Here is a 22,753-nt window from a genome sequence, read left to right as displayed (position 1 = left end):
TTGTGCTTGCTGTTTTATAATCATTTGAAACTGAGCAAACTGGCATCTCTGGTAGTATGGATGAAGTAGAGCAAGTCTTTGTTGCAGATTGGTACTGTAAATACTCTTATTGCATTATGGACAAGTTTTAAGTTCTAAAAATTACAAGTTTGTTCTTAGAGTACAATGAACTGTTATATCACAGAAGATTTGATTGTCATGATTATTAAAACAGGACTTTACCTTAAACAGGCCTTGAAATCAAATGTAAATATAAAAGAAAGGGGGGAAACACTGTTCTTCAGAGATCATTTTATTGATATTGCTTATCTTTATATACTCAGCTATGTTTTAGCTAAATGGCTGTGTCTCCCACATTTATTTATGTTAAGGTCTTTACTTGTAAATCCAGAGTTTGGTTCCAGAGTTACGTTGTGTGTTTGCCACCACTGATACTGTCTGGTAAAGAAAAGATACTGCACTACAAAGAGGACATAGACAGATCCACTGTTCCATTGTAAAAGCACCCTCTCTGTGTTATCTCTATTTGCCCTCTTGTGGAATTGTGTGGTAATACAATCCTCACAGCATAAAAGTAATTTTTTCTCTGCTATTTTAGACTGATTAACAAGATTAATTAAAAAATATATATATGGCTGTCAGTTGAATAAAGCAAATAAACAACTTATATATTTATTTATTGTAATTCAGTTACATTGTTAGATTCATTACTTTTTAAATGTAGCAAAACAAAACACAGTACATTGTTAGATTCATTACTTTTTAAATGCAGTAAATCAAAATACAGTTTATACGTAAGAGTTTTTTATTATAATATAATTTCAAATTAAATGAAATAGCAAAACATTTCATGTGTTAACCTTGTTAACTTTGACAATTCTAATTTTAACACACAAAATGCTTAATTTAGATGTAGAAATGCAATATTAGGAGTAAGATATAACATTATATGCACAATTTAACTGTACATTTTACTGTTTACTAGGGCTGCCCCCTAATAGTCAACTAACCACTAGTTGACGAGAAGAGGCTTGGTCGACCAAATTTTTCGCTTAGTTGCAGGAAATTAAAAAAAAAAAACTATTCCAGAGGAAGTGGTGTGATCATGGAGTCCGTGAAGGACAGATCATTAACGGCTGGATTTTGTGGTAATACTGTTCATCCAAATACTAGCCTATCATTCACTGTCCTCAAATAAGGCTTATCATCTGAAATATGTAAGTAGTAGCAATTTTAAATGGCCACCCAATCTAATGTTAACCTAGAAAATGTGCGCGATTCAAGTGACTATACACAGTAGCACACTTACTTGCAGTCACTTGCTCTTATAGATAAGAGTAATAAATCTTATTTAGCGTGCGCTTTCTGCCATCTCAGCCTCTGTGAACTTGAGCGTGACACTCCATATATACTTGCCTTACAGACGTGAAAATATATCTATAGAGATTGAAATGTACACTTTCAAATGAATAAATTAAAATCTGAAAAGAACATATATTCTCAGATTATGTAATCTGTATGAAATTTACATGCAGGCCCATCCACTACTGTGGCCATGACGAGTCAGTGTCGCTGACTCAATCTCTTATCAATAGATGATTAAAATGTTTATGCAGTTTAATCTTACTGGTTTTTCCCGACACATTCATATTCATTACTTCTGCCGGTGTGCTGTAGAAAGCTTTATGTGTATGCTTGAGCGCTTATTAGGCTAAGTAGGCAATTAAAGGCTCATTATCATGATTTAAATGGTTTACTAATAAAAGTGTGATTAGTCGACTAATTCTTAAAATTAATGACTAGTCGACCAAATAAATCTTTAGTCGAGGGCAGCCCTACTGTTTACACAGAGGTAAATAACTCACAAATATGTTTTTTATCAAGTGATTCATCAACAATCAGTGCACACTTGTAAATTTAAACCAAGCTGTCAATAATTTAATGTTCTAACTGCTTGATGATACATGCAGGCGATATCAGTTGTGCTTCTGTTTTCTCGTCCTCATCAATAAGATGCTGAATATAACATGAAGTTCCTACTAAAACATGTCCAGTATTCTGCATAATGAAGAGAGTCCATTTTAAGGCTTCCCTTTTAGTGGAGAGAAAGGAAGATCAGTCAGAAATAAGCCTTTTGTGTTTATTTTCTTTAATGTATTAATGTAAAGATAGTTTATGATCTGTTGTTTTGTAAAGTTATTATCGACTGCAGTTTATACATAGAGTTTATACAAGACTGTATTTATTTACCAAATGAGTGAATAGGTACAAGTCTTTACAGTGGCTTATAAATCCTGGTGTTTACCAAATCCTTTTTTCTCCTCTTTCACAGGAGCTAAAACCATGCATTACAGTGATGCCCAAATTCTAAAAAGTCTACGAAAGCACTGCTAAAGCGTTGCCTGCCTACAAATGTAGAACATTCTGGATTGTTGTTACTCTACCAACTGTAGCAGGCATTATGCAGAGATCACTAAATAAAACAAAATGAATGGATGATTATAAGTGATAGAGTAACTTTTTATATGGTTAATTTAGTTTGGTTAAATGTTTTTAGTTTACATTCATTTTTATCAATTTATCTCACAAGTTTGTATGGCAGCTTAAACTACTGTTGCAGTCATGAATAAAATAGCAATCTCTAGAAAGTGTTTTCATGTTGATATCATCTAATTTTTATCCTTTATTTTTCCAGGAAGGTCCCTATGATATATATATACTTACACACATGAGCACCTTGCACAAACACACTCACCTTAGCATTCTTTTTGCCTTATAGCACTGCAAATCATATGAAACAGAGTATATTCCATACAAGGCTGCCTGCACATTTAGGCAGCCAATAAAATCCTGTGGGTGGTTTTTGTAAAGGTCAATGGTCAGTTTGGCAACGTCTTTTCTTGGCTTTTTCCAGCCACATCCAGGACCACTCTTGGTAGTATGTGTCTGTGGAGTATGATAATGAGAGAAAAAAAAAAAATATATATTTTTGCTTAACTGTGGTATTTGGTATTTCAGTCAAAAACTCAATGTGCAGGATGGACCTGAAGGAACTGAAGGACGCAATAAAAAGTCTAATTTTCTGTTTATATGATCCAACTGTAGTTATGGTATTTCTTTTACACAAAATAAATGTTATATTGCCTGCAGAAAACAAATAAAAAACAAAAATCACATATAATTTATTTTTTTTCATTTATTATTATTTTTTATTATTTGTGCACAATATGATTCTCTTTCTAGGGAACTCCATGCTGCCTAGGGGGCACATTGGGGAATGCAGTCTGCATGACCATTTTCTGAAGAATGTGTGAAATCACAGCAATCTATTGGCCCACTTGGCCCATGACATCATAGGCATTCGTGCTCTGCATTTAACCATGTTCCTGTCACAGTGTCTGGGTTGTTGTTCCCTGGGGTTCCACTAGATATCCTCCTTGCTCACGGTGTCTGTCACCAGATCACTTCCTCCTCCCTTATTTGGTCACCTTCCTCCTTGATGTGTAATTGATTGTCCCCCACCGTTCTCTTGTTCCCTCTTTATCCTTCTGTCTATTTATACCCAGTCTGTCTTAAGCCCTATTCGGACGGGACTAGTTTTACAGGGGGTCGTTAGAGAAATCTGCGTTTCACAGACGTACTTGGTGATTTTAATCCCGTCCGAATCTGCCACGTCTGTGTTTTTTTCACACAACCTCTGTGATAATTCCAGAGCAAATTACCTACCGTTTTTCAGCAAACTCAGTGATCCTCTGAGAAAACGAATCCCTTCCGAATGCGAATGTCTGTGATTGCCGGTGATATTTTATTTCACAACGCGTTTCCTTGTGTGTTTTGGCCAATGTGAATTACCGTAGATGCTCTTACCGCGCGGGTGTTTGATATATTTGCTTAGCGGCAAATAAATAATAATAAAAAAATAATACAAATAATAAAATCAAGAGCAAGATCGCGTAAACTGTTAATACCGGCTATTGTAATATCAGCATCAGGTAAGATTACTCACGTTCATTTATGTACTCAGTTACATAATGTTTTAATTACATTTAATAAAAAAAAAGAAAAAGAAAAAAGGAAAACAAGTTAAACTAAAGGAACCACACATTAATATTTTGTTTTGTTATACTAGCCATCTAGTATTTATTGTGTAATAATACTAAGGCAATCATTCTGAATGAATTAAATGCACGCATACAGAGCGCATGATCTCTGTGACGCCCAGATGCACAATACAGACCCTCCCACCTCTGTAATAAACACGGAGATACTAGTCCCGTCCGAATTGGTACATGAAAATCACAGACGTCAGGTGGTAAGAATCGAAACTCAAACGTAGTTTAGAAAACTAGTCCCGTCCGAATAGTGCTTTAGTCTGTGTTACGGAGTCCTTGTTTAATGTCGTGTATTATTCAGGTCCGTCAACTCTTGCCTTGCCTTGCCTTGCCTTGCCTTGCTTTGTCTTCGTGTCTTGTTTATGTTGGATTTGGATTATGTTTTGGACCCCTGCCTGGACTGTTTACCCCTTTGTATTATCCCTAAATAAACGACTTACCCGCAATTGGTTCTCTCGCCGTGTTTCTTGCATCACGTGCCGTGACAGAAGGACTCCATCACTGCAAGAGCCAGCGGTATGTCGACTTATATCTCCTCCCCAGCCACAGTGCGGGAGAGGAATGAATTTGAAGGAACTCGCCTTGTGGTTTTCCAGGGAACCAGAGGAGGTTGCCGAGGAGGAAGTGGTCGAGAGGATACTCAGTATCGCTCTCAAGCAGGACCGCCCTTCGACCCAGGGCTCGTGTGGGATGGATTAGAGCCACCGTCTCACCATGGCGGACGGAGAGGTGAGAAGAAGCGCACGCCCGCCATGGTGGCGCCACTGCCCACGATGGCCGCTAGATCAGCGCCAAGAGGCAGGATGGACGCCAGCACAGCGCCACAACCCAAGATGGCCGCCAACCCAGCGCCGCTGCGGTGCATGGCCACCAACCCAGCACCACGAAGCAAAATGGCCACCAGCCCAGCACCACAGCACAAGATGGCCGCCAACCCAGTGCCGCTGCGGTGCATGGCCACCAACCCCGCACTACGAGGCAGGAAGGAAGCCAGCCTCACACCACAGTACCAGATGGCCACCAGCTCAGCACCAACGCTCAAGATGGCAGCTGACTCATTTTTAGACTATTTCTCCATGCTGTCACTGATCCTAGAAGTTCCCAAGACTGTTCACATCAAAGCTGCTGAGCCAGCGCCACAACCTAAGATGGCCGCCAATCCCGCACCACAGCACAAGATGGCCGCCAGCCTAGCGCCACAGTCCAAGAGGGCCGCTAATCCAGCGCCAATGCCCAAATTGGCCACCGGTCCAGCACCACAGTACAAGATGGCCGCCAGTCCAGCGCCACAACCCAAGATGGCCGCCAGCCTAGCGCCACAGTCCAAGATGGCCGCCAGCCTAGCACCACAGCACAAGATGGTCACCAGCTTAGAGCCACAGAACAAGATGGCCGACTCAACGTCTGAGTCGCCAGTCAAGGTGCCATTGACTCACCATCGTAGAGGGCAGAGGACGGGGAGACAGGCTTCTACCTTTCCTCAAAGCCTGGAGAACGTTTCCTGAGCGGGCCGCTGCCGTCCAGGGGGACGTTCCCGAGCAGGCCGCTGCCGTCCAGGAGGACGTTCCCGAGCGGCCCGCTTCTGTCCCCGAGGCGGTGCCCGAGGTCGTTCCCGATGCAGTGACCGAGGCGGTGCCCGAGGCTGTTCCGGAGGTCGAGGCGGTGCCTGATGCTGATCCAGAGGCCGAGGTGGTGGCCGATGCCGAGGCAGTGCCCGATGCCGTGACCGAGGTGGTGCCCGAGGTCATGCCCGATGCTGTTACAGAGGCCGAGGTGGTGCCCAATGCTGTTCCAGAGGCCAAGGCGGCGCCCGATGCTGTTCCGGAGGCCGAGGTGGGGCCCGATGCCGAGGCGGTGCCCAAGGCCGTTCCCGATGCAGTGCCCGAGGCCTTTCCAGAGGCAGTGCCCGAAGCCGAGGTGCCTCAGGTTTTCAAAGACAGTTCAGAGTCGAGTCATGTTCCTGCGAACTCTCCAGAGTCAGATTCCGGGGGACTCTCCGGAGTCGAGTCAGGTTCCGGTGGACTCTCCGGAGTCGAGTCAGGTTCCGGTGGACTCTCCGGAGTCGAGCCAGGTTCCGGTGGACTCTCCGGAGTCGAGCCAGGTTCCGGTGGACTCTCCGGAGTCGAGTCAGGTTCCGGTGGACTCTCCGGAGTCAGGGCTAGTCACCGTTGACCCTCTGGAGTCAGGGCTAGTCACCTCTGACCTGGGGGGCCCTCGCCCCGACCACATGGCTGTGGTGGTCTTCGGTTCCTCCCTGGTGGAGTCCGGCCTTGACCACAAAGATGTGGTGGTCTTCCGCTCCACCCTGGAGGGCTCTGGCTTTGACCACATGGCTGTGGTGGTCTTCCGCTCCACCCTGGTGGACTCCGGCCTTGACCACAAAGATGTGGTAGTCATCTGCTCCGCCCTGGGGGACTCTGGCGGCGACCACGAGGATGTGGTGGTCTTCTGCTCCGCCCTGGGGGGCTTCCGCCCTGACCACACTGTTGTGGTGGTTTTCTGCTCCGCCCTGGTGGAAGCCACAGTATGTCCTTCATGGACTTCTGTTTTGTGTTTTTGTTATGTGTCTGCCTGTTCCCTTCAGTTAGTCTGGCCCTCCGTCCCTCCCCCTGAACCTCCTCTGGTCCTCCTCCCTCCTGGTCTCCCTGTTTTATGTTTACATTTCTGGTGTTTGTTCCCCATGTTTTTCTTTTCCGGCCTTCCATCCCTCCCCCTGAGCCTCCACCTGTCCGCCTCCCTCCTGGTCTCTGTGTTGTGTCTTGTCATGGAGCGTCTGGGAGCCGCTCCGTAGAGGGGGGGTACTGTCACAGTGTCTGGGTTGTTGTTCCCTGGGGTTTCACTAGATGTCCTCCTTGCTCACGGTGTCTGTCACCAGATCACTTCCTCCTCCCTTATTTGGTCACCTTCCTCCTTGTTGTGTAATTGATTGTCCCACACCGTTTTCTTGTTCCATCATTATCCTTCTGTCTATTTATACCCAGTCTGTCTTAGTCTGTGTTACGGAGTCCTTGTTTAATGTTGTGTATTATTCAGGTCCGTCAACTCTTGCCTTGCCTTGTCTTGTCTTGCCTTGCCTTGCTTTGCTTTGTCTTCGTGTCTTGTTTATGTTGGATTTGGGTTATGTTTGGTTTTAACCCCTGCCTGGACTGTTTACCCCTTTGGATTATCCCTAAATAAATGACTTACCCGCAATTGGTTCTCTCGCCGTGTTTCTTGCATCACGTGCCGTGACTGTTCCAGCTCAGCAGTTACTCTCCTATGGGATTTCTGAGCTCCTCTCGAAGTTTCCTGTTAGCCTCTTCAGTGGTCTTGACTCTTGTGTATCCAGGCTAGTTCTGCTTATATAGCATAGCCATCTGTGATAGCTGTGCTCTCAACTTGGGTGGGATGTTTTCTTTATTTGGATTCCCCTTTTCTGCCAAGATGTGTGAGTGGCCCGTGGCCTCAGTGGCATGGCCCCTTTCTAAGGAAAGGCTTGGTGTATGTATGTCGATTCCTTGGTCCTCCTCCACCAGGTGGACAGGCATGGGCCCATAGACAGTAAAAGAAATGGACACAGCGACCCCATTGGAACTCAATTGAGACAAGTGAAGCCCATTTTTAGCGTTTTTTAGCACTTCCGTTTCTGACGTGCAGACTCAAACTAAGCTTGATGACGTCAGCAACCTGTCTAACAGATGTAAATCTTCTAGTAGCTGTGCGTGCAAACTGCCATCGTTGATCTTGCAGAGACAGCGAGCTTGAGCGGGGAGTTCGTTGGCATGAGTGAGCAGGAGTAAGTATTCTGATTAATTATTTTGTATAGTATTTTAAAATGTAACACCAGTACGCCATATTAAGTTAATTGCCTGCGAGCTTTTCCTCCTGTCTGTACAGTAATGCGGCAGAGAGTCAAGTGGTTATGATGCAATCGTTAGCCTATTTTTACAAAAACTGTTTCTACGGGGCCATAATGTAACATAGAAGGTAATGGAGCGCTTTATACATTGTTGTGTATCTTTAGAAATAAATAATGGAGAAACAGAGTCTTTAAACGCCTCAGATGTAAAGTTATTCGCTGTCAAAGTGACGCCAAAATGAATGGGAGTAAATGGGAATGCTAACGCAAGTGAAGTTCTGCTACAAGATGGCGGCACGCGGCCGACTTCAACTTCTGATCTACTTCCTTGCCGCCTGCATGGGCCACAGCATGGCTTGGATGGATTGCATTCTACAACGTGCCCCCTAGTGGGCGCAGCGTGAAGTTCCCTTGAAAGGAATGTTAAAATATATTATTTGTGCACTGGCAGAATTAAAATCACAGTTTACTAAGATAGCAACATTTTATTTCAGGACTGCATGCCTTTATTAAACACCAGGCTCAATAAAGTTATAAATAATAAAGTTAAGTAATCATTTTTTTTTTTTTTTATAAATTAAGTTAATAAATGTTTGGCATTTTTATTTCTGAAATAAGTTGCATCTGAAATATCATTTTGTCAGAGTAGGTACTACACATGGATAAATAATGTTCTTAGAGAGAGTAAAAATGCATGTTCTTTATCAAGGTGTCACAGTCATGGCCTGCCATTCTTCTGTTTCTTTTGAGTTTTTTCCTTATTTGGTAATTTTCCATTTCTTTTTAGGTTCATTGATTACTCCACACCTGTTTATTACTTTCCTTGTGTTTTATAAACCCTTTCTGTTTAGTTCTGGTTTGTTGGTTGTTGAAGTAGCTTTGTGTGAAGTATCTTAATGTAAAAACAATCCGAGTTTTTGTATGTGTTTGTTTTTCCACCATAATCGTCATTAAAACCTCCCTTTTTGGATTTTCTTTTGGCTCCCTTCCTCTGAAGATACAATGTGTTTCAGAACGACGACCAAACCAAAAATTAAGGCTGAGGAAGAGCAGAGGAGATTGAGGCAAAGCGTTCGGACGTTGGAACGATATATAGAGGATGTCCTCGAGCTTGCTAACTGAGTTCTCACAACTCATTCCTAGGCGCTCGTTTACTGGGGATGGATGAAGACACAATCCGCTGCACTCTTCCTGGTGGTGATGTCCCCTTAATCAAGCTTATTAATCTAGTCCTCTGGTTGAACAATTCGGAAGTGGAAGAAGTTCATGATCAACCAAAATTTCCTAGCCCAGTCCCCTCAGGAATGAGCCGTGTTCCAAAAGTGAGCTGCCTTCAGAGGCAGTATTTTAAGGCACTGTATGTGCACTATTCGAAGGTTGTTCCAAAAGGAACTGTAGCTATCTTAAATATTATATCTCCTAAGAAACCTCATTTTTGTCAAATTCTAAGGAACCATTGCATATATCCCATGCTGGGATGGCGTCAAAATGAGCATTATTTTTATACATAAGTATCTAAACAATATATTCAAACAATAACAATATTTGCCACCAATATATCTGTACTGTATCTATTTTTTATTTTTATTTTTTTCTCAAGGGCAGCGATTAACCTCAGGCCTTAACTATGTGTTCTCTGTGCTACTTTTTGAATAAAATATTTGATCTGTTGTAGAATCAACAAAGATGATTCACAAAATCATGAACCATTTCATCCATCTCTTATCTGAAATTCAATGTGAAAGCCTTGATCTCTTCCTGAGGAGCATGCACTTGTTGCCTAGGAACATGCAAAGGTCACATGACTGAGATGCTTTATATGTAGAGCATTCCAGATTGATCACCTGTGATGTACCTGTCACAGTGTCTGGTCTGTATTTCCCTGGGTGTCCACTAGTGGTCTCACTTCCCCACAGAGTCACCCCACTGCAGGCACTACATTTCCCAAAAGCCTTTGTCCCTTTCATCACTGTTAATTGCACACCTGTTAATTGCACTCAGCTGTTCAAACTTTCATTGTTTTCGCCGGTCCATATATATCCTGCATATATATCTGTTTAATGGAGTGTTTGGTTTATGCCACCCTGCTTTTTCGTGTTCCCTAGTGTTTTCATGTTTCTTGTTTTGGACTGCTGTTCTGTTATTGACCTTTTGCCTGTTTTGGATTTAGATTTTTGGATTCCCCTATTAAACACTGCAACTGGATCTCTTGTTTCGTGTGTGCGTTCGTAACAGTACCGTAACCTTTAAAAAGGTTATTTAGGAGACAAAATAGAGCAAGGAATCTAACTAATAGGTTTTGGAATAGAGCCTGTATGTTGAATGTTTCTGCACTGAGCTTCAAGAGACCGTGTTACCACCCCCTCAATACAGGAGAGAAATGATAATAAAAACTGCTTGACATGGGATATGAGGTCCTCTCCATTCTTATTCACACTTACCCTTTTTATTTTCTTCTGCCCTGGAAGGTATCTCTGAAAAAGTAAAAAGAATGTGTCATTTATGCATGTGTTGACAATTAAACTCTATATTTTGCTTAGTAAGTTGTTTTAGATGCAACATCATAAGCACTATTCGGACGGGACTAGTTTTCTAAACTACGTTTGAGTTTCGATTCTTACCACCTGACGTCTGTGATTTTCATGTACCAATTCGGACGGGACTAACATCTCCATGTTTATTACAGAGGTGGGAGGGTCTGATTTGTGCATCTGGGCGTCACAGAGATCACGCGCTCTGTATGCGTGCATTGCATTCATTCAGAATGATTGCCTTAGTATTATTACACAATAAATACTAAATGGCTAGTATAACAAAACCATGTTAATGTGTGGTTCCTTTAGTTAAACTTGTTTTTCTTTTCTTTTTTTATTAAATGTAATTAAAACATTATGTAACTGAGTGCATAAATGAACGTGAGTAATCTTACCTGATGCTGATATTACAATAGCCGGTATTAAAAGTTTACGTGATCTTGCTCTTGATTTTATTATTTTATTTTTTTATCATTTATTTGCTTAAGCAAATATATCAAACATCCGCGTGGTAAGAGCATCTACGGTAATTCACGTTGGCCAAAACACACAAGGAACCGTGTTGTGAAATAAAATATCACCGGCAATCACAGACATTCGCATTCGGAAGGGATTAGTTTTCTCAGAGGATCACTGAGTTTGCTGAAAAACAGTAGGTAATTTGCTCTGGAATTATCACAGAGGTTGTGTGAGAAAAACACAGACGTGGCAGATTCGGACGGGATTAAAATCACCAAGTACGTCTGTGAAACGCAGATTTCTCTAACGACCCCCTGTAAAACTAGACCCGTCCGAATAGGGCTATAGTTTGAGTAGCAGGTGCTATAAAAGTGCATGTTAATTGCAGTGGAATATAAAGTTATGTCACTATAATTATGGTTAATACTAGGCATGATGTCGTGTGTCAATAGACCAAAATGATTGTGGAATGATTATGTGAATATGGTTAATGTTTGCATTATGGATATGCTTCTCTAAACCAATAAGCAGTATATAACCATAGAATCTCAATAGGTTGGAGCTATGCTGAAGGACATAGGCTGAAAAAACTGAAAGCAATAATGTGAGCACATAAAGAGAAAAGCTGATAAAATGAACACCACCCAAGAACATGTTAAGAGAGTTTGAAGATGCCTTATTCTCAGACTGCTATATTGCAATCTTCCTCAGACAAGGATTATAAAAAATTTGAATGGCCTCCAGTGCAGTTTATTATTATTTCTTATCTCTACCTACACAGAATTTGTTGCAAATGTTAGTCAGTTTCAACAAATGTGTATGTGTGCTGTTAAAATCACGTCAGATGAAAAGACTGACCTCCTGTGGAGCCCACTTCTGTCCTACTATTAAGACCATGAGGACAGTGTTGTCTTTTAAGGTCTGAAAAAAGTCCTCTGTATCCACTCCAGTTCCATCCTCATCCAACACTAAAGCACTGATGCAGTGCATGTGAAATACGTCCATCACCTAGAAGGGAAAAAGCATTTGAGTTATCACATATACCACAGTATATGGCTTTTGCTTATGACAGGTAACAGAAGTGATAAAAGTGACATTTGAAACATTTGAAATATGGATATTATTCTTACAAAAATGCATGGATTCACTACAGGAGGCCTTTATTCACCCCCTCCAGTTAAATGTAAGGTCTTTTTACTTAAGTGCTCCTTGTTTGTCTCTCAGCTAGGCTTGTTGCTATAATCGGTATTACCGGTGATACACAGTGTTTAACCCACCTACCGGTCATAGCACTTGACCACCGGCACCGTCCCCATCGTGTTGAAGTTTTAGCCTATAGCAATAAAGCACTTAATTCAGTTAGTGACTACGTGCCTTCGTAATTTAGCGGAACGAGCGCCGCAATAAAGCAGCAGGTGTCCGATTTCATTTATCATTTGAGGAGAGTGAGGCGAGCTAACTGGCAAAGGATGGCGGAAGATCTGGTTTCAAAGCGAAATGCAAAAGCACTTATATGGAAATATTTTGGATTCAAACCAAATGCCAACAGGGAACCTGAAAACGTAGGCTACCTTATTTAACTAAGTTTTTGATGTTCGTTCGTTTCATATTCGATGGTTGTGCATTGTTTGTTTTTTTTGCTGAAAAAGGCAGGCACTTTATTTAACGATTAGTAAATATTTAAATATAATTTCTTATTTGATACTTGCACGATGTGTGCAGTGGTTCGTTTTGTTAATAAATGCACTTTAAAGGTGTTTCATAAGTGCTTTTGTTTAGTTTTTGCATGGTGTATTAAGTTATTATTCATTTTGCAATAAAGATGTGTGTAATACAAGCGAGTGTCTTATTGTTTTGTGTATTTTTATTAAGAATAAAATAAATTAACCCATGATTAATTCAAACAAATGCTACTGAATTGCTACTAATTAAAGTGAAAGTAAATTACATAATGTTTTAATTAAATTTAATAAAAAAAAGAAAAGAAAAAGAAGTGTGCACGTCTGCACGACCGCATTTTCGGCCACCCGAAATCCCCGACACTCAACCCCGGTGACACCGGGATTACCGTTTTTTTTACACGTCGATTAACCGGTGGAAAAAATCCGTCACCGCAACATCCCTACTCTCAGCAACCCATGTTATACCTCATGGGTGAGAGTCACATTTAATTAATTTGCTCTCTGTTGACTGGCAAAGCATTAGACTGGCCTATGGCCATGTGGGACTTTTCCCTCATTAAATGGATTTATTCAACACTTTAATTAGGGTTTTGAATATCCCAAAAAGGGTTTGCACTGCTGGTGATCAAATTCTAGCACTTTGACAGGGGACAGTGGAGTTTGTTCTAAATTTCCACAAACATGCAGCTAAGACAGAATGGCTTGACGACCTGCTTAAGCTTCTCTTCCACAAGGGTCTATATATAGAACTGCAATCTGAAGTCAACTGTTGTGATGAGGGCAGAACCCTGGATCAGTTCATTGAGCTTGCCATCCTTCACTCATGTTGCCCACACAGGAACCAGTGTCTTCAATCCCACAGTCCCCCGCCAGCACCTAACCAAGAACCTCTGCAGCAGTGAAATTTCCTCCTCATACCAACAAGTGTGTTAAAGTGCCCGTTGAGCTGTCTTTTAATAAAGGATCTGCTAAAACCCATGGCCATGATAGATTCTGGAGTGGTTGGTAATTTGATTGATTCAGACTTTGTGAAAGCCCTGGGCATTCACCTCGTTCCTTGAAAATCTCTGTTAGCTGTAGGAGCGTTAGACCCCTGATTGCCAGTCAAGTTTAACACACTACAAACGAGATCATCCTCCCCACCAGCACTTTGCAAACTGAGACAATTCACTAGTACATGACAACCCAGTAATCCTCTGCCTTTGCTGGCTACAACTTCATGAGTGTAATGGGCACCCTATCTGCATTGCAGTTTTCATCCTGGCCTGCAGGGGTCACTCTCAATGACTCAATGTGTCATGTTCCCTCCAGAACTCTAGCCCTATGGTCTCTCCGCTCCTCCAGAGGGCGTCATCGCCCCGTACCATGTTCAGTGCTCTGCTCATCAGTGTTGATTCCTCACACCTGTGTTTGACCCTTTATAAGTCTGTTTGTTCCCTGCTATTGTGTTCAGTCTTGAGCCTAGGCTTCCTGTGCATCCAGTTGCTAAGTTCAGTTTGATTGTGCTTGTATTTTTGGACCATTGTGTCTTTTTTTTTGTTTAATGGTAGCTAAGTTTGCTACGTTTATTTTGTACTTTGTTTTCTCTAGTAAAGATTATTGTTACCTTTTGAAGATTCAAGCCCCTTGGCCTTTTTTGTTCTTTTGCTCTTCCGCTCTTGGGTTTACCAGTGTGGGAGTAGCTCAGTGAGTAAATTGACACTCTTAGAGCATCAGAGACCCGGGTTCAATCCTTGCTTGAGGCAGCCTCATTACAGGAAGATTGAAGCAACCATGGAAGCAAACCCTGCGGAAGAGTCTTCACCACCCTCCAATGTGGAACGGATCCTAGCTGCACTCTCTGAGCAAGCCACTACCATTCAACGACATGATCAAACTCTGTCTCAGATTGTCCAAATTTTGAGCCTTCAGTCCCAGGCCTCTTCACCCCAAGAACTCCAACAGTCCCCTGATCCTCAGCCTGGGTCCATGGTGACACTGAGAGATGCAGAGGATTTATTACCCAGTGTACTCTGGCCTTTCAACTACAACCAAGTAGTTTTCCCACTGAGAGCAGTAAAGTGGGACCTACATCATTACTCTCCTCATCGTTAAGGCATTCGAATGGGCCTCAGCTTTGTGGGACCAGAAGTCTCCACTAACCACAAACAGTCAACGGTTCATCATGGAGATGAAGAGAGTTTTCCAACATCCAGCCAGTGGAGGTGATGTCGATTGTCACCTGCTGAATCTCTCTCAAGGTACCCGGAGCGCAGCTGAGTTCGCCATAGAGTTTTGCACTCTGGCGGCTGAGAGTAGATGGGATCAATGAGCCCTAAGAGCGACCTTCCACCATGCTTTGTCATCAGAGCTCAAAGATGAGTTGGCATTCCGAGACCCTGCCCCTGACCTTGAGTCCCTCATTGATGTAGCTATCCGGGTTGACCATCGCCTCAGAGAATGCCAGATAGAGCAGAAGCGGCTTATTTGAGGCCACCAGTCCTGTTAAATTATCTCCTCCTCTTGTGGACATGGATGAACCCATGCAGTTGGGAGGAACTCGGATATCCCAGTCCGAACGTAATAGGAGGATGAGAGATAGATGCTGCCTCTACTGTGGCAAACCAGGACACTTTCGTGCCAACTGTCCTGAGCTTTCGGGAAAAGCCAAGTCTCATCCTGGAGTAGGGGGGCCTGGGTGAGAATAGGAACCATCCCCTGCTCAGCAACCTTAGGTTTGAAGATCCAGGCCACAATCACCATGGGCCAGCAACACCATCAAGTATGTGCCTTTGTAAACTCCGCCGGGAGTTTTATGGACTTTAAGATGGCCCAAAGTCTTGCAATTCATCCTGTGACTCTCCAAGAACCCCTTAACATTACTGCAGTTGATGGCAGCCCGCTGGGATCGGGTCGGGTCAGTCAGTGCACTCCACCTCTTCAGTTAAAAGTAGGAAACCACCAGGAATTGATTCAGTTTTTATTAATTCATACTCCTAAACTCCCTATAATCCTCGGCTTCCCATGGTTGACTGTTCATAACCCCAATATTGACTGGTCCAGAGGAGTTGTCACAGATTGGGGAACACACTGCCAACTGTCAAATACTGCTTTCTGCTGTCCACCTGAGCTGAAGTCTGTCCAAGAATCAATGTCAGGCACTCCCAAAAGCAATTCCATCTTTAGGCTCAAAGCCCCGTCCATGGAAGTCATGACTATTTCCAGGATCGAACCAGTCACTATCAAGCCCCCTCTTTACCCTCCCGAGCCATTCCGAGGTCCCCCGGAATACATGGATCTCCTCGAAGTCTTTAGAAAGGCCCAAGCTGCCACACTGCCCCCCGCCCACAGATCACACGATATTGAGCTGATGCCAGGAACTTGCCCACCCCGTTGAAGGCTCTTTTCCCTCTCCGGCCCTGAGAGATTAGCTATGGACAAGTATCTGAAGGTAGCTCTAGATAATGGATTCATCTGTCCTTCCACATCACCGGCAGGAGCCGGGTTCGTCTTTGTTGAAAAGAAGGATGATTGTCTCAAACCTTGTATTGATTATCGAGGCTTAAATAACATCACAATCAAGAATCGTTACCCCCTCCCACTTATGACCACAGCCTTTGAGATCCTGCAGGGGCCACCATCTTTTCCAAACTGGACCTCCGAAATGCATATCATCTTGTCAGGATCCGGGAGGGTGACGAATGCAAGACTTCATTTAATATCTCGACAGGCCACTATGAGTACCAGGTAATGCCATTCAGACTGGTTAATGCTCCTGCTGTCTTTCAGGCCTTTATTAATGATGTTCTTAGAGAGATGCTGAATATATTTGTGTTTGTTTACTTAGATGATATTTTGATATTCTCCCACAACCTCCAAGAACACATTCAGCATGTCAGACAGGTCCTGACCCAGCTGTTGAAGCACAAGCTCTTTGTTAAGCTGGAGAAGAGTGAGTTCCATGTCCCAGCTGTCTCATTTCTCGGCTTCCATGTGTCCAAGGGCAGCCTCCAGATGAATCCAGGCAAGATCCGAGCAGTCTTGGAGTGGCCCCGACCCACTTCAGTCAAGCACGTACAGTGCTTTCTGGGGTTCTCCAATTTCTACAGGAGATTCATAAGAAATTTTTGTTCTGTTGCAGAACCTCTCTCCTCACTCACAAAGAAGTCTAAAAGGCCATTCATGTGGACCAGCGACGCTGACCATGCCTTCAATACACTGAAACAACGCTTCACATCTGCCCCCATGCTAACTCTCCCTGACCCAGAGCTGCCCTTTGTCCTGGAGGTGGATGCCTCAGATTTGGGGGTAGGAGCGGTCTTTTCATAGAAGTGTAAGAGTGATTATAAACTTCACCCATGTGCTTTTTTTCCCCCGCCGTCTTACTCCAACACAGAGAAATTATGATATTGGGAACAGGGAGCTGTTGGCCATTAAGATGGCATTGGAGGAGTGGAGGCACTGGCTTGAGGGTGCCAAACACACCATTCACTTACATTCGAGATGCCAAGAGGTTAAACTCATGACAAGCCCGTTGGGCCGTTCTTTTTAACCGGTTCAACTTCTTTCTCTCTTATCGCCCAGGTTCCAAGAATTTCAAGCCAGATGCACTCTCGAGGCAGTTTGAACCACCTGAGAGGGAATTGTGCCCAGAACCCATCCTCCCCGCAGCCAGGGTGATAGCCCCCATCCAGTGGGATATTGAGACCGCCGTCAGGAGAGCCCAACAGCAACAGCCTGGTCCAGGTAATGGCCCTGTAGGGCGTCTCTTTGTCCCAAATTGTATGCGCTCTGAGGTCCTGCAGTGGGCACATGCACATGCTCAGAATCCACGGCTTTCCCCAGGATATGGTTTCTGATCGGGGGCCACAGTTTACATCCCGGTTTTGGAAGGCGTTTGGCCGTCTCATTGGGTCCTCCATCAGCATGTCCTCTGGCTTTCACCCCCAGTCCAATGGACAAACTGAGAGGGTAAATCAGGACATTGAGAAGACCTGCTTGAGGTGCCTGGTGGCCGACAACCATTCCACTTGGAGCTCTCTTTTAATTTGGGCTGAATTCGCTCATACCACTCTATACCATTCTTTAGGCATGTCCCCCTTTGAGTGTCTCTATGGATTTCTCCCCCCTGTGTTTCCTGGACAGGAGCCAGAGGTTGATACCCCAGCTGCCACACAGCTTGTCCGTCGTTGTCGACTTTCCTGGAAGAGGGCACGTGCTGCCCTAGTGAGGGCGGCCCGACTCCAACGGAGGCAGGCTAACCGAAGGAGGAGAGCAGGACCCTCATTTCGTCCAGGACAAATAGTGTGGCTCTCTACCCGAGATCTTCCCTTGCAAGTAGAGTCCCGTAAGCTGGCTCCAAGATACATTGGTCCCTTCAAGATCCTCAGAAAGATTAATCCAGTTTCCTTTCGTCTTCTCCTGCCCAGGTCCATGAAAATCCATCCTACTTTCCATGTTTCTCAATTAAAACCAGTTGTTTGTTCCACTTTTCTCCAGCCAGTAAATATGCCCCAGCTCCTCGCATGATTGATGGTCAGCCAGTTACCGCCGGGTACGTGGAAGGGCTCAGTACTTGGTAGACTGGGAGGGTTATGGCCAAGAGGAGCGGACCTGGGTTCCAGCTTGGGATATCTTGAATAAGGCTCTCATCTCAGACTTCAACCAACAAAAGGAGTCAATCTAGGGAACGTCAGGAGCCATTCCAAGGAGAGGGGATCCTGTAATGGGCTCGTATCTGCATTGCAGTTTTCTCCTGGCCTGCAGGGGTCACTCTCAATGAGTACTGTGTCATGTTCCCTCCAGAACTGCAGATGGCTCTTGCCCTATGAACTCTAGCTCTATGGTCTCTCCGCTCCTCCAGAGGGCGTCATCGCCCCGTACCATGTTCAGTGCTCTGCTTATCAGTGTTGATTCCTCACACCTGTTTGACCCAGCCACCATCAAAATCAAATCCCCCACTTTGCCTAAACTACCTGTTGACTATGCAGATCTGGCTGAGGCATTCAGTAAAGTTAAAGCCACCCAATTACAGCTTAACAGACCAAGCGACTGTGCTATTGAAATGTTTTCTAGTACAGCTCCTCCCAAGAGTCGAATCTTTCCCTGAGGCCATGCCAAATTATAATGAAGAGGAACTAGCCAAGGGTTTAATTTGTCCCTCCACATCTTTGGCTCCTGCTGGGTTCTTCTATGCCAGGAAGAAAGAAGTGGTCTCCGTCCAAGCATTGACTACAGAAAGGGTTGACAACTGTTCCGTATTGGCTGGGACATCCCGTATATTGGGCTTAATTGATGTATTCCGTACATGACCTACCTTGTCCTGTTTATTGACTGCTATGCTTATCTAACCACTGACATCTGACTGTAGTACTTTTTGTAGTAAAATTTAGCAAGGGGTATTTGTACTTTTACTCAAGTAATGAAGCTGCACTCTGTCCACTAAACTGCACTTTATTATAATTTTATAGAATGTTATATTATTATTCTTGGTCCAAATAATCTTAAAATCCTTACATTTCCATATCCAAATCCTTACTGTGCGTTCACACCGCTGGCGTGGAGAGTGTTAAAGTGTCCGAAAGTCATTCATTTTCAATGTAAGCTGGCGTTGAGAAGCGGCGAAGAACAGTGCGGCGTGACTTGGCCGTTGAGAGCGTCGAGGAGAGTTGAAATCAAGGCAACTTTATGGTAATGAGCTATGAAGCGGTTGGGCAGCAACCAACCGGAACGTATAAGTCCACTGCTTGAGAGGATTCCAGAGAACGCTGCTCCGAACACATTAGTTCCCAAGTACAATGGAAGACTGGTTGTTTATTGCTGTTTCACGTTTGCAATAATCTACGATGTGTACCTCTTTGCGTACAGGGACATAAAAAAATACATTAAAAGTGATACTTGGACCAAGGTGTCTGAGATTGTTCATTTTCCTGGTGAGTTGCTGATGTGCACTAACGTTATAGGAATAATAATCTAATGATATAGTAAATACTAGTACTGTAGTCGCTGTTTACTTTTAAACAAATTTCCCTGATTATACTTACATTAAGTAATGTTTATACTTGATTATATTTACTTAAGTAGCATTTTTTTATGCAAGACTTTTACTTGCATCAGAGTATTACAGTGGTTTATACATTATTAGGTAAAGAATCTTAATACTTCATCCACAACAATATTTAATGAGCTTAACTTATAAAGTTACCCTCCTTGTGGTTAGTCTGCAGGAGATCAACAAGCTGGTTTGCTTTGCGGCCGCTTTAAATACAAAGTAGGCAATCAATCTACGTCAGATCTTTCTGCAGCGTCATGAGCAGAGCGGCAAGAGCTATTTTTGACGCTTTCGACGCCGACGGTGTGAACGCAAAGTCAGATTATTTAACCATTACCATGTAATATTTATTTGGTTTACCATGGAGCACACACTGATCTATAATGGGAAGTAGTGGCCTAATGGTTAGAGGGTTGGACTCCCAATCGAAGGGTTGTGAGTTCTAGTCTCAGGCCAGACGGAATTGTGGGTGGGGGTAGTGCATGAACAGCTCTCTCTCCACCTTCAATACCACGACTTAGGTGCCCTTGAGCAAGGCATCAAACCCCCAACTGCTCCCCGGGCGCCGCAGCATAAATGGCTGCCCACTGCTCCGGGTGTGTGCTCACAGTGTGTGTGTGTGTGTGTGTTCACTGCTCTGTGTGTGTGCGCATTTCGGATGGGTTAAATGCAGAGCACAAATTCTGAGTATGGGTCACCATACTTGGCTGAATGTCACTTCACTTTTTAATAGAGAGTGGGGGCACATTATTTTTATTAGTATGCTGTCATAAAATGATCATGAAAGTATCTTATTTTTTAATTAAATCCTTTCTATCCATGTGATGCTTGGTGTGAGGAACAGATCCAAATTCAAACCATTCATTGGCTATATGCATCTCCTCCCTCTGTAGCTATAGTAACAATTACAAAATTTGCCGTTAAGATGTTTTATAACAAGTTTTATGGCAGTGATATCAAACGCTCATTGGCTCTTGTTTCGTCATAGATTGCTATGGATAGTATTTTTAGCGATTAACATCTTAAATTATGCCTTGCTCCTCACACTGCTATTATATTCTGCTAGAGAGGACTGCAACTGCAATGCATCGTCATTTGGACCACTGTGGTACTGCTCTTTGACACATCTGTAATAAATTATTCCGATTAAGTTACATGTGGTGTCTATCTATTAAGTTTATCTTATAGACTGTATACTTTATACACTCATTCTTTATTGGTTGATTTGTTATTTATAAAAATAAATAGAAAAATCAATGCAATACATTTTTTTTTATTATTATTATTATTTTATTGCACAATTAAATGATTTGTGGGTTTTAAGCTCACAATTATGGAAAGGGGCATTACATTTCCGACGAGTGCTTGCGGTGATCAGTGAATCACAATGCACTGGGTCATTTGGCCAATCAGAGCAGACATGCATGTTGGAGGGAGGAACTTTGTAGAAAATAGAAAACAATGCGTTTGAGAGAGGCGGGGCATAGAGGACCTACAATAATGTACACTATTTGAAAAGTAATGTGTTTTTTGAACACTAAAGCATGTCAACATATTCTGTTATACCAAATACACTAAATAATGATCTTTAAAAAAAGCATCATATGACCCCTTTAATAATGCACTCTGTGAAATTAGTCAATCACTACTTTATGATTGTGGATAGTTTGAGTGCAATAAAGTAACATACAATTTTTCTTTCTTTCTTTCTTTCTTTCTTTCTTTCTTTCTTTTAATCCAATGTTAAATGTTACTCTTTCCTTTACTCTGATCCTTTTAATTCCTGTCCTAACCTTTTTTTGTAGGTCTTTCAGGTCATCTGCCATTATGCCTTTCTTAATGGAGCGATCAGAGTTGATGACTCGGAAGGGTCTGGAGTGCTGAGGCCAACGTGGTAAGAGCTGCTGCGTCATAGAACCACAGACTGATATGCACCTGTGGACATGATACACACACACAGACAAACACTAAGAGGCACAAAATGGTTTGCTTGAAATCCCAGTCCCCAGTTTTACACAAATATAAGGATGGAAGCTTAATCTTATATTGGATTAATAGAACAACAAATTGCATATAAACAGACAATCATGATGCAAACAGTTACTTTGACAGGGAGGTTGAGAACAGATCAAGGGATTTCTTGGCATTTTCCATTTGAATCAATTGTATAGCTCCAGTAACCTTCAAATAAGATAATAACAATAATAAAACAATAATAAAAAACAACATATAATGCAGAAAGTAACATAAGCAATTAAGTAGCATCAACAAAATACATGCTAGTGGCAAGCAATATGGATTGCTTATAATGGACATGTAGCACTGTAAAATACATTCTTATCTAAATATTTAAGAGGAGACTGATACTGGGTACAGAACATCTAATATATAGTATTTAAAGTTTAAAATATATTGTAACATTAAAAATACGTTGTTGGACATGGATAGAAAGCTTTCTTGACTGTTGTTAAAAAGGATTACTTTTATATCTAATTATTCACAAGAAATCATATAAGACTGATTATAGTACCAATAATCACACAGTACCTTAAAAAGCAAGCTTTTTGGATCCATTATGTGTTCTAGTGTTGTTCCGTATTTACAGTGTCTGGTCTGTTCTTTGCTTTGGGGTATCATTGCAAAATTCTTTTTTTCACCTTTGTTCTACTCTGACAGAAAGAGTATTTGGTCATGTCATGTTGAGCAATAATGTGTTTAATACCAAGTCTCATTTTCTGATGTTTATCAGTGGTGCATGAACAAATTCATTTAAATGAAGTAAATTAAATACATTTAAATAAATAAATATGGAAGAAATTATATTTTAGTGAATTTCTCTAAGACGATACATACCACAGTTTTAGGTCTGGATGTACTGTACAGAGCACATTTAGGGCTTTTCAAAGATACTGAAAATGGATGTTTCACCATGACCACTACCTCTCCTTGGTCTTCAAAAATGTCTGATATTAATTTAGTGACACTCTTATGGAAATATGATAATATCTTGTAATTATCATTTGAATTTGACTAATTTGTAAACTGTGTAAACTGTGTGTCATAAATCAACATCTTAGGAAAATGTTATGTGGTTTCAA

General features: G+C 42.5%; 1 protein-coding gene across 2 annotated transcripts; it reads right to left on the bottom strand.

Annotated features, from left to right (window-relative positions):
- Window positions 1-661: 661 nt before the first annotated feature.
- LOC128015458 (cell death activator CIDE-3) lies at window positions 662-22,302 on the bottom strand. Of its 2 annotated transcripts, XM_052599289.1 has the most exons (7): window positions 22,203-22,302; window positions 21,760-21,836; window positions 21,449-21,590; window positions 11,802-11,951; window positions 10,392-10,424; window positions 2,756-2,946; window positions 662-2,092 (listed from the first exon to the last, which is right to left on the bottom strand). In XM_052599289.1, exons 1-7 carry the CDS (start codon window positions 22,290-22,292, stop codon window positions 1,939-1,941), a joined length of 837 nt encoding a protein of 278 aa, XP_052455249.1. In that variant the 5' UTR covers window positions 22,293-22,302; the 3' UTR covers window positions 662-1,938. The 2 variants fall into 2 exon arrangements, with proteins under 2 accessions (XP_052455249.1, XP_052455250.1); XM_052599290.1 differs by lacking the exon at window positions 21,760-21,836 and having other exon boundaries at window positions 22,203-22,300.
- Between the last annotated feature and the right edge of the window lie 451 nt (window positions 22,303-22,753).

Source organism: Carassius gibelio, chromosome A6 (assembly GCF_023724105.1).
Source record: "Carassius gibelio isolate Cgi1373 ecotype wild population from Czech Republic chromosome A6, carGib1.2-hapl.c, whole genome shotgun sequence".
NCBI lineage: Eukaryota > Metazoa > Chordata > Actinopteri > Cypriniformes > Cyprinidae > Carassius > Carassius gibelio.
This window is presented reverse-complemented; position numbering and strand designations above follow the sequence as displayed.

Coding starts and splice junctions, on each gene's coding strand:
- LOC128015458 (XM_052599289.1), bottom strand. CDS start 22,292: ATGATACCCCAAAGCAAAGAACAGACCAGACACTGTAAATACGGAACA. Junction 21,591..21,759: donor TTCTCAACCTCCCTGTCAAA/GTAACTGTTTGC, acceptor TCATGTCCACAG/GTGCATATCAGTCTGTGGTT. Junction 2,947..10,391: donor GGCAGAAGAAAATAAAAAGG/GTAAGTGTGAAT, acceptor CATACTCCACAG/ACACATACTACCAAGAGTGG.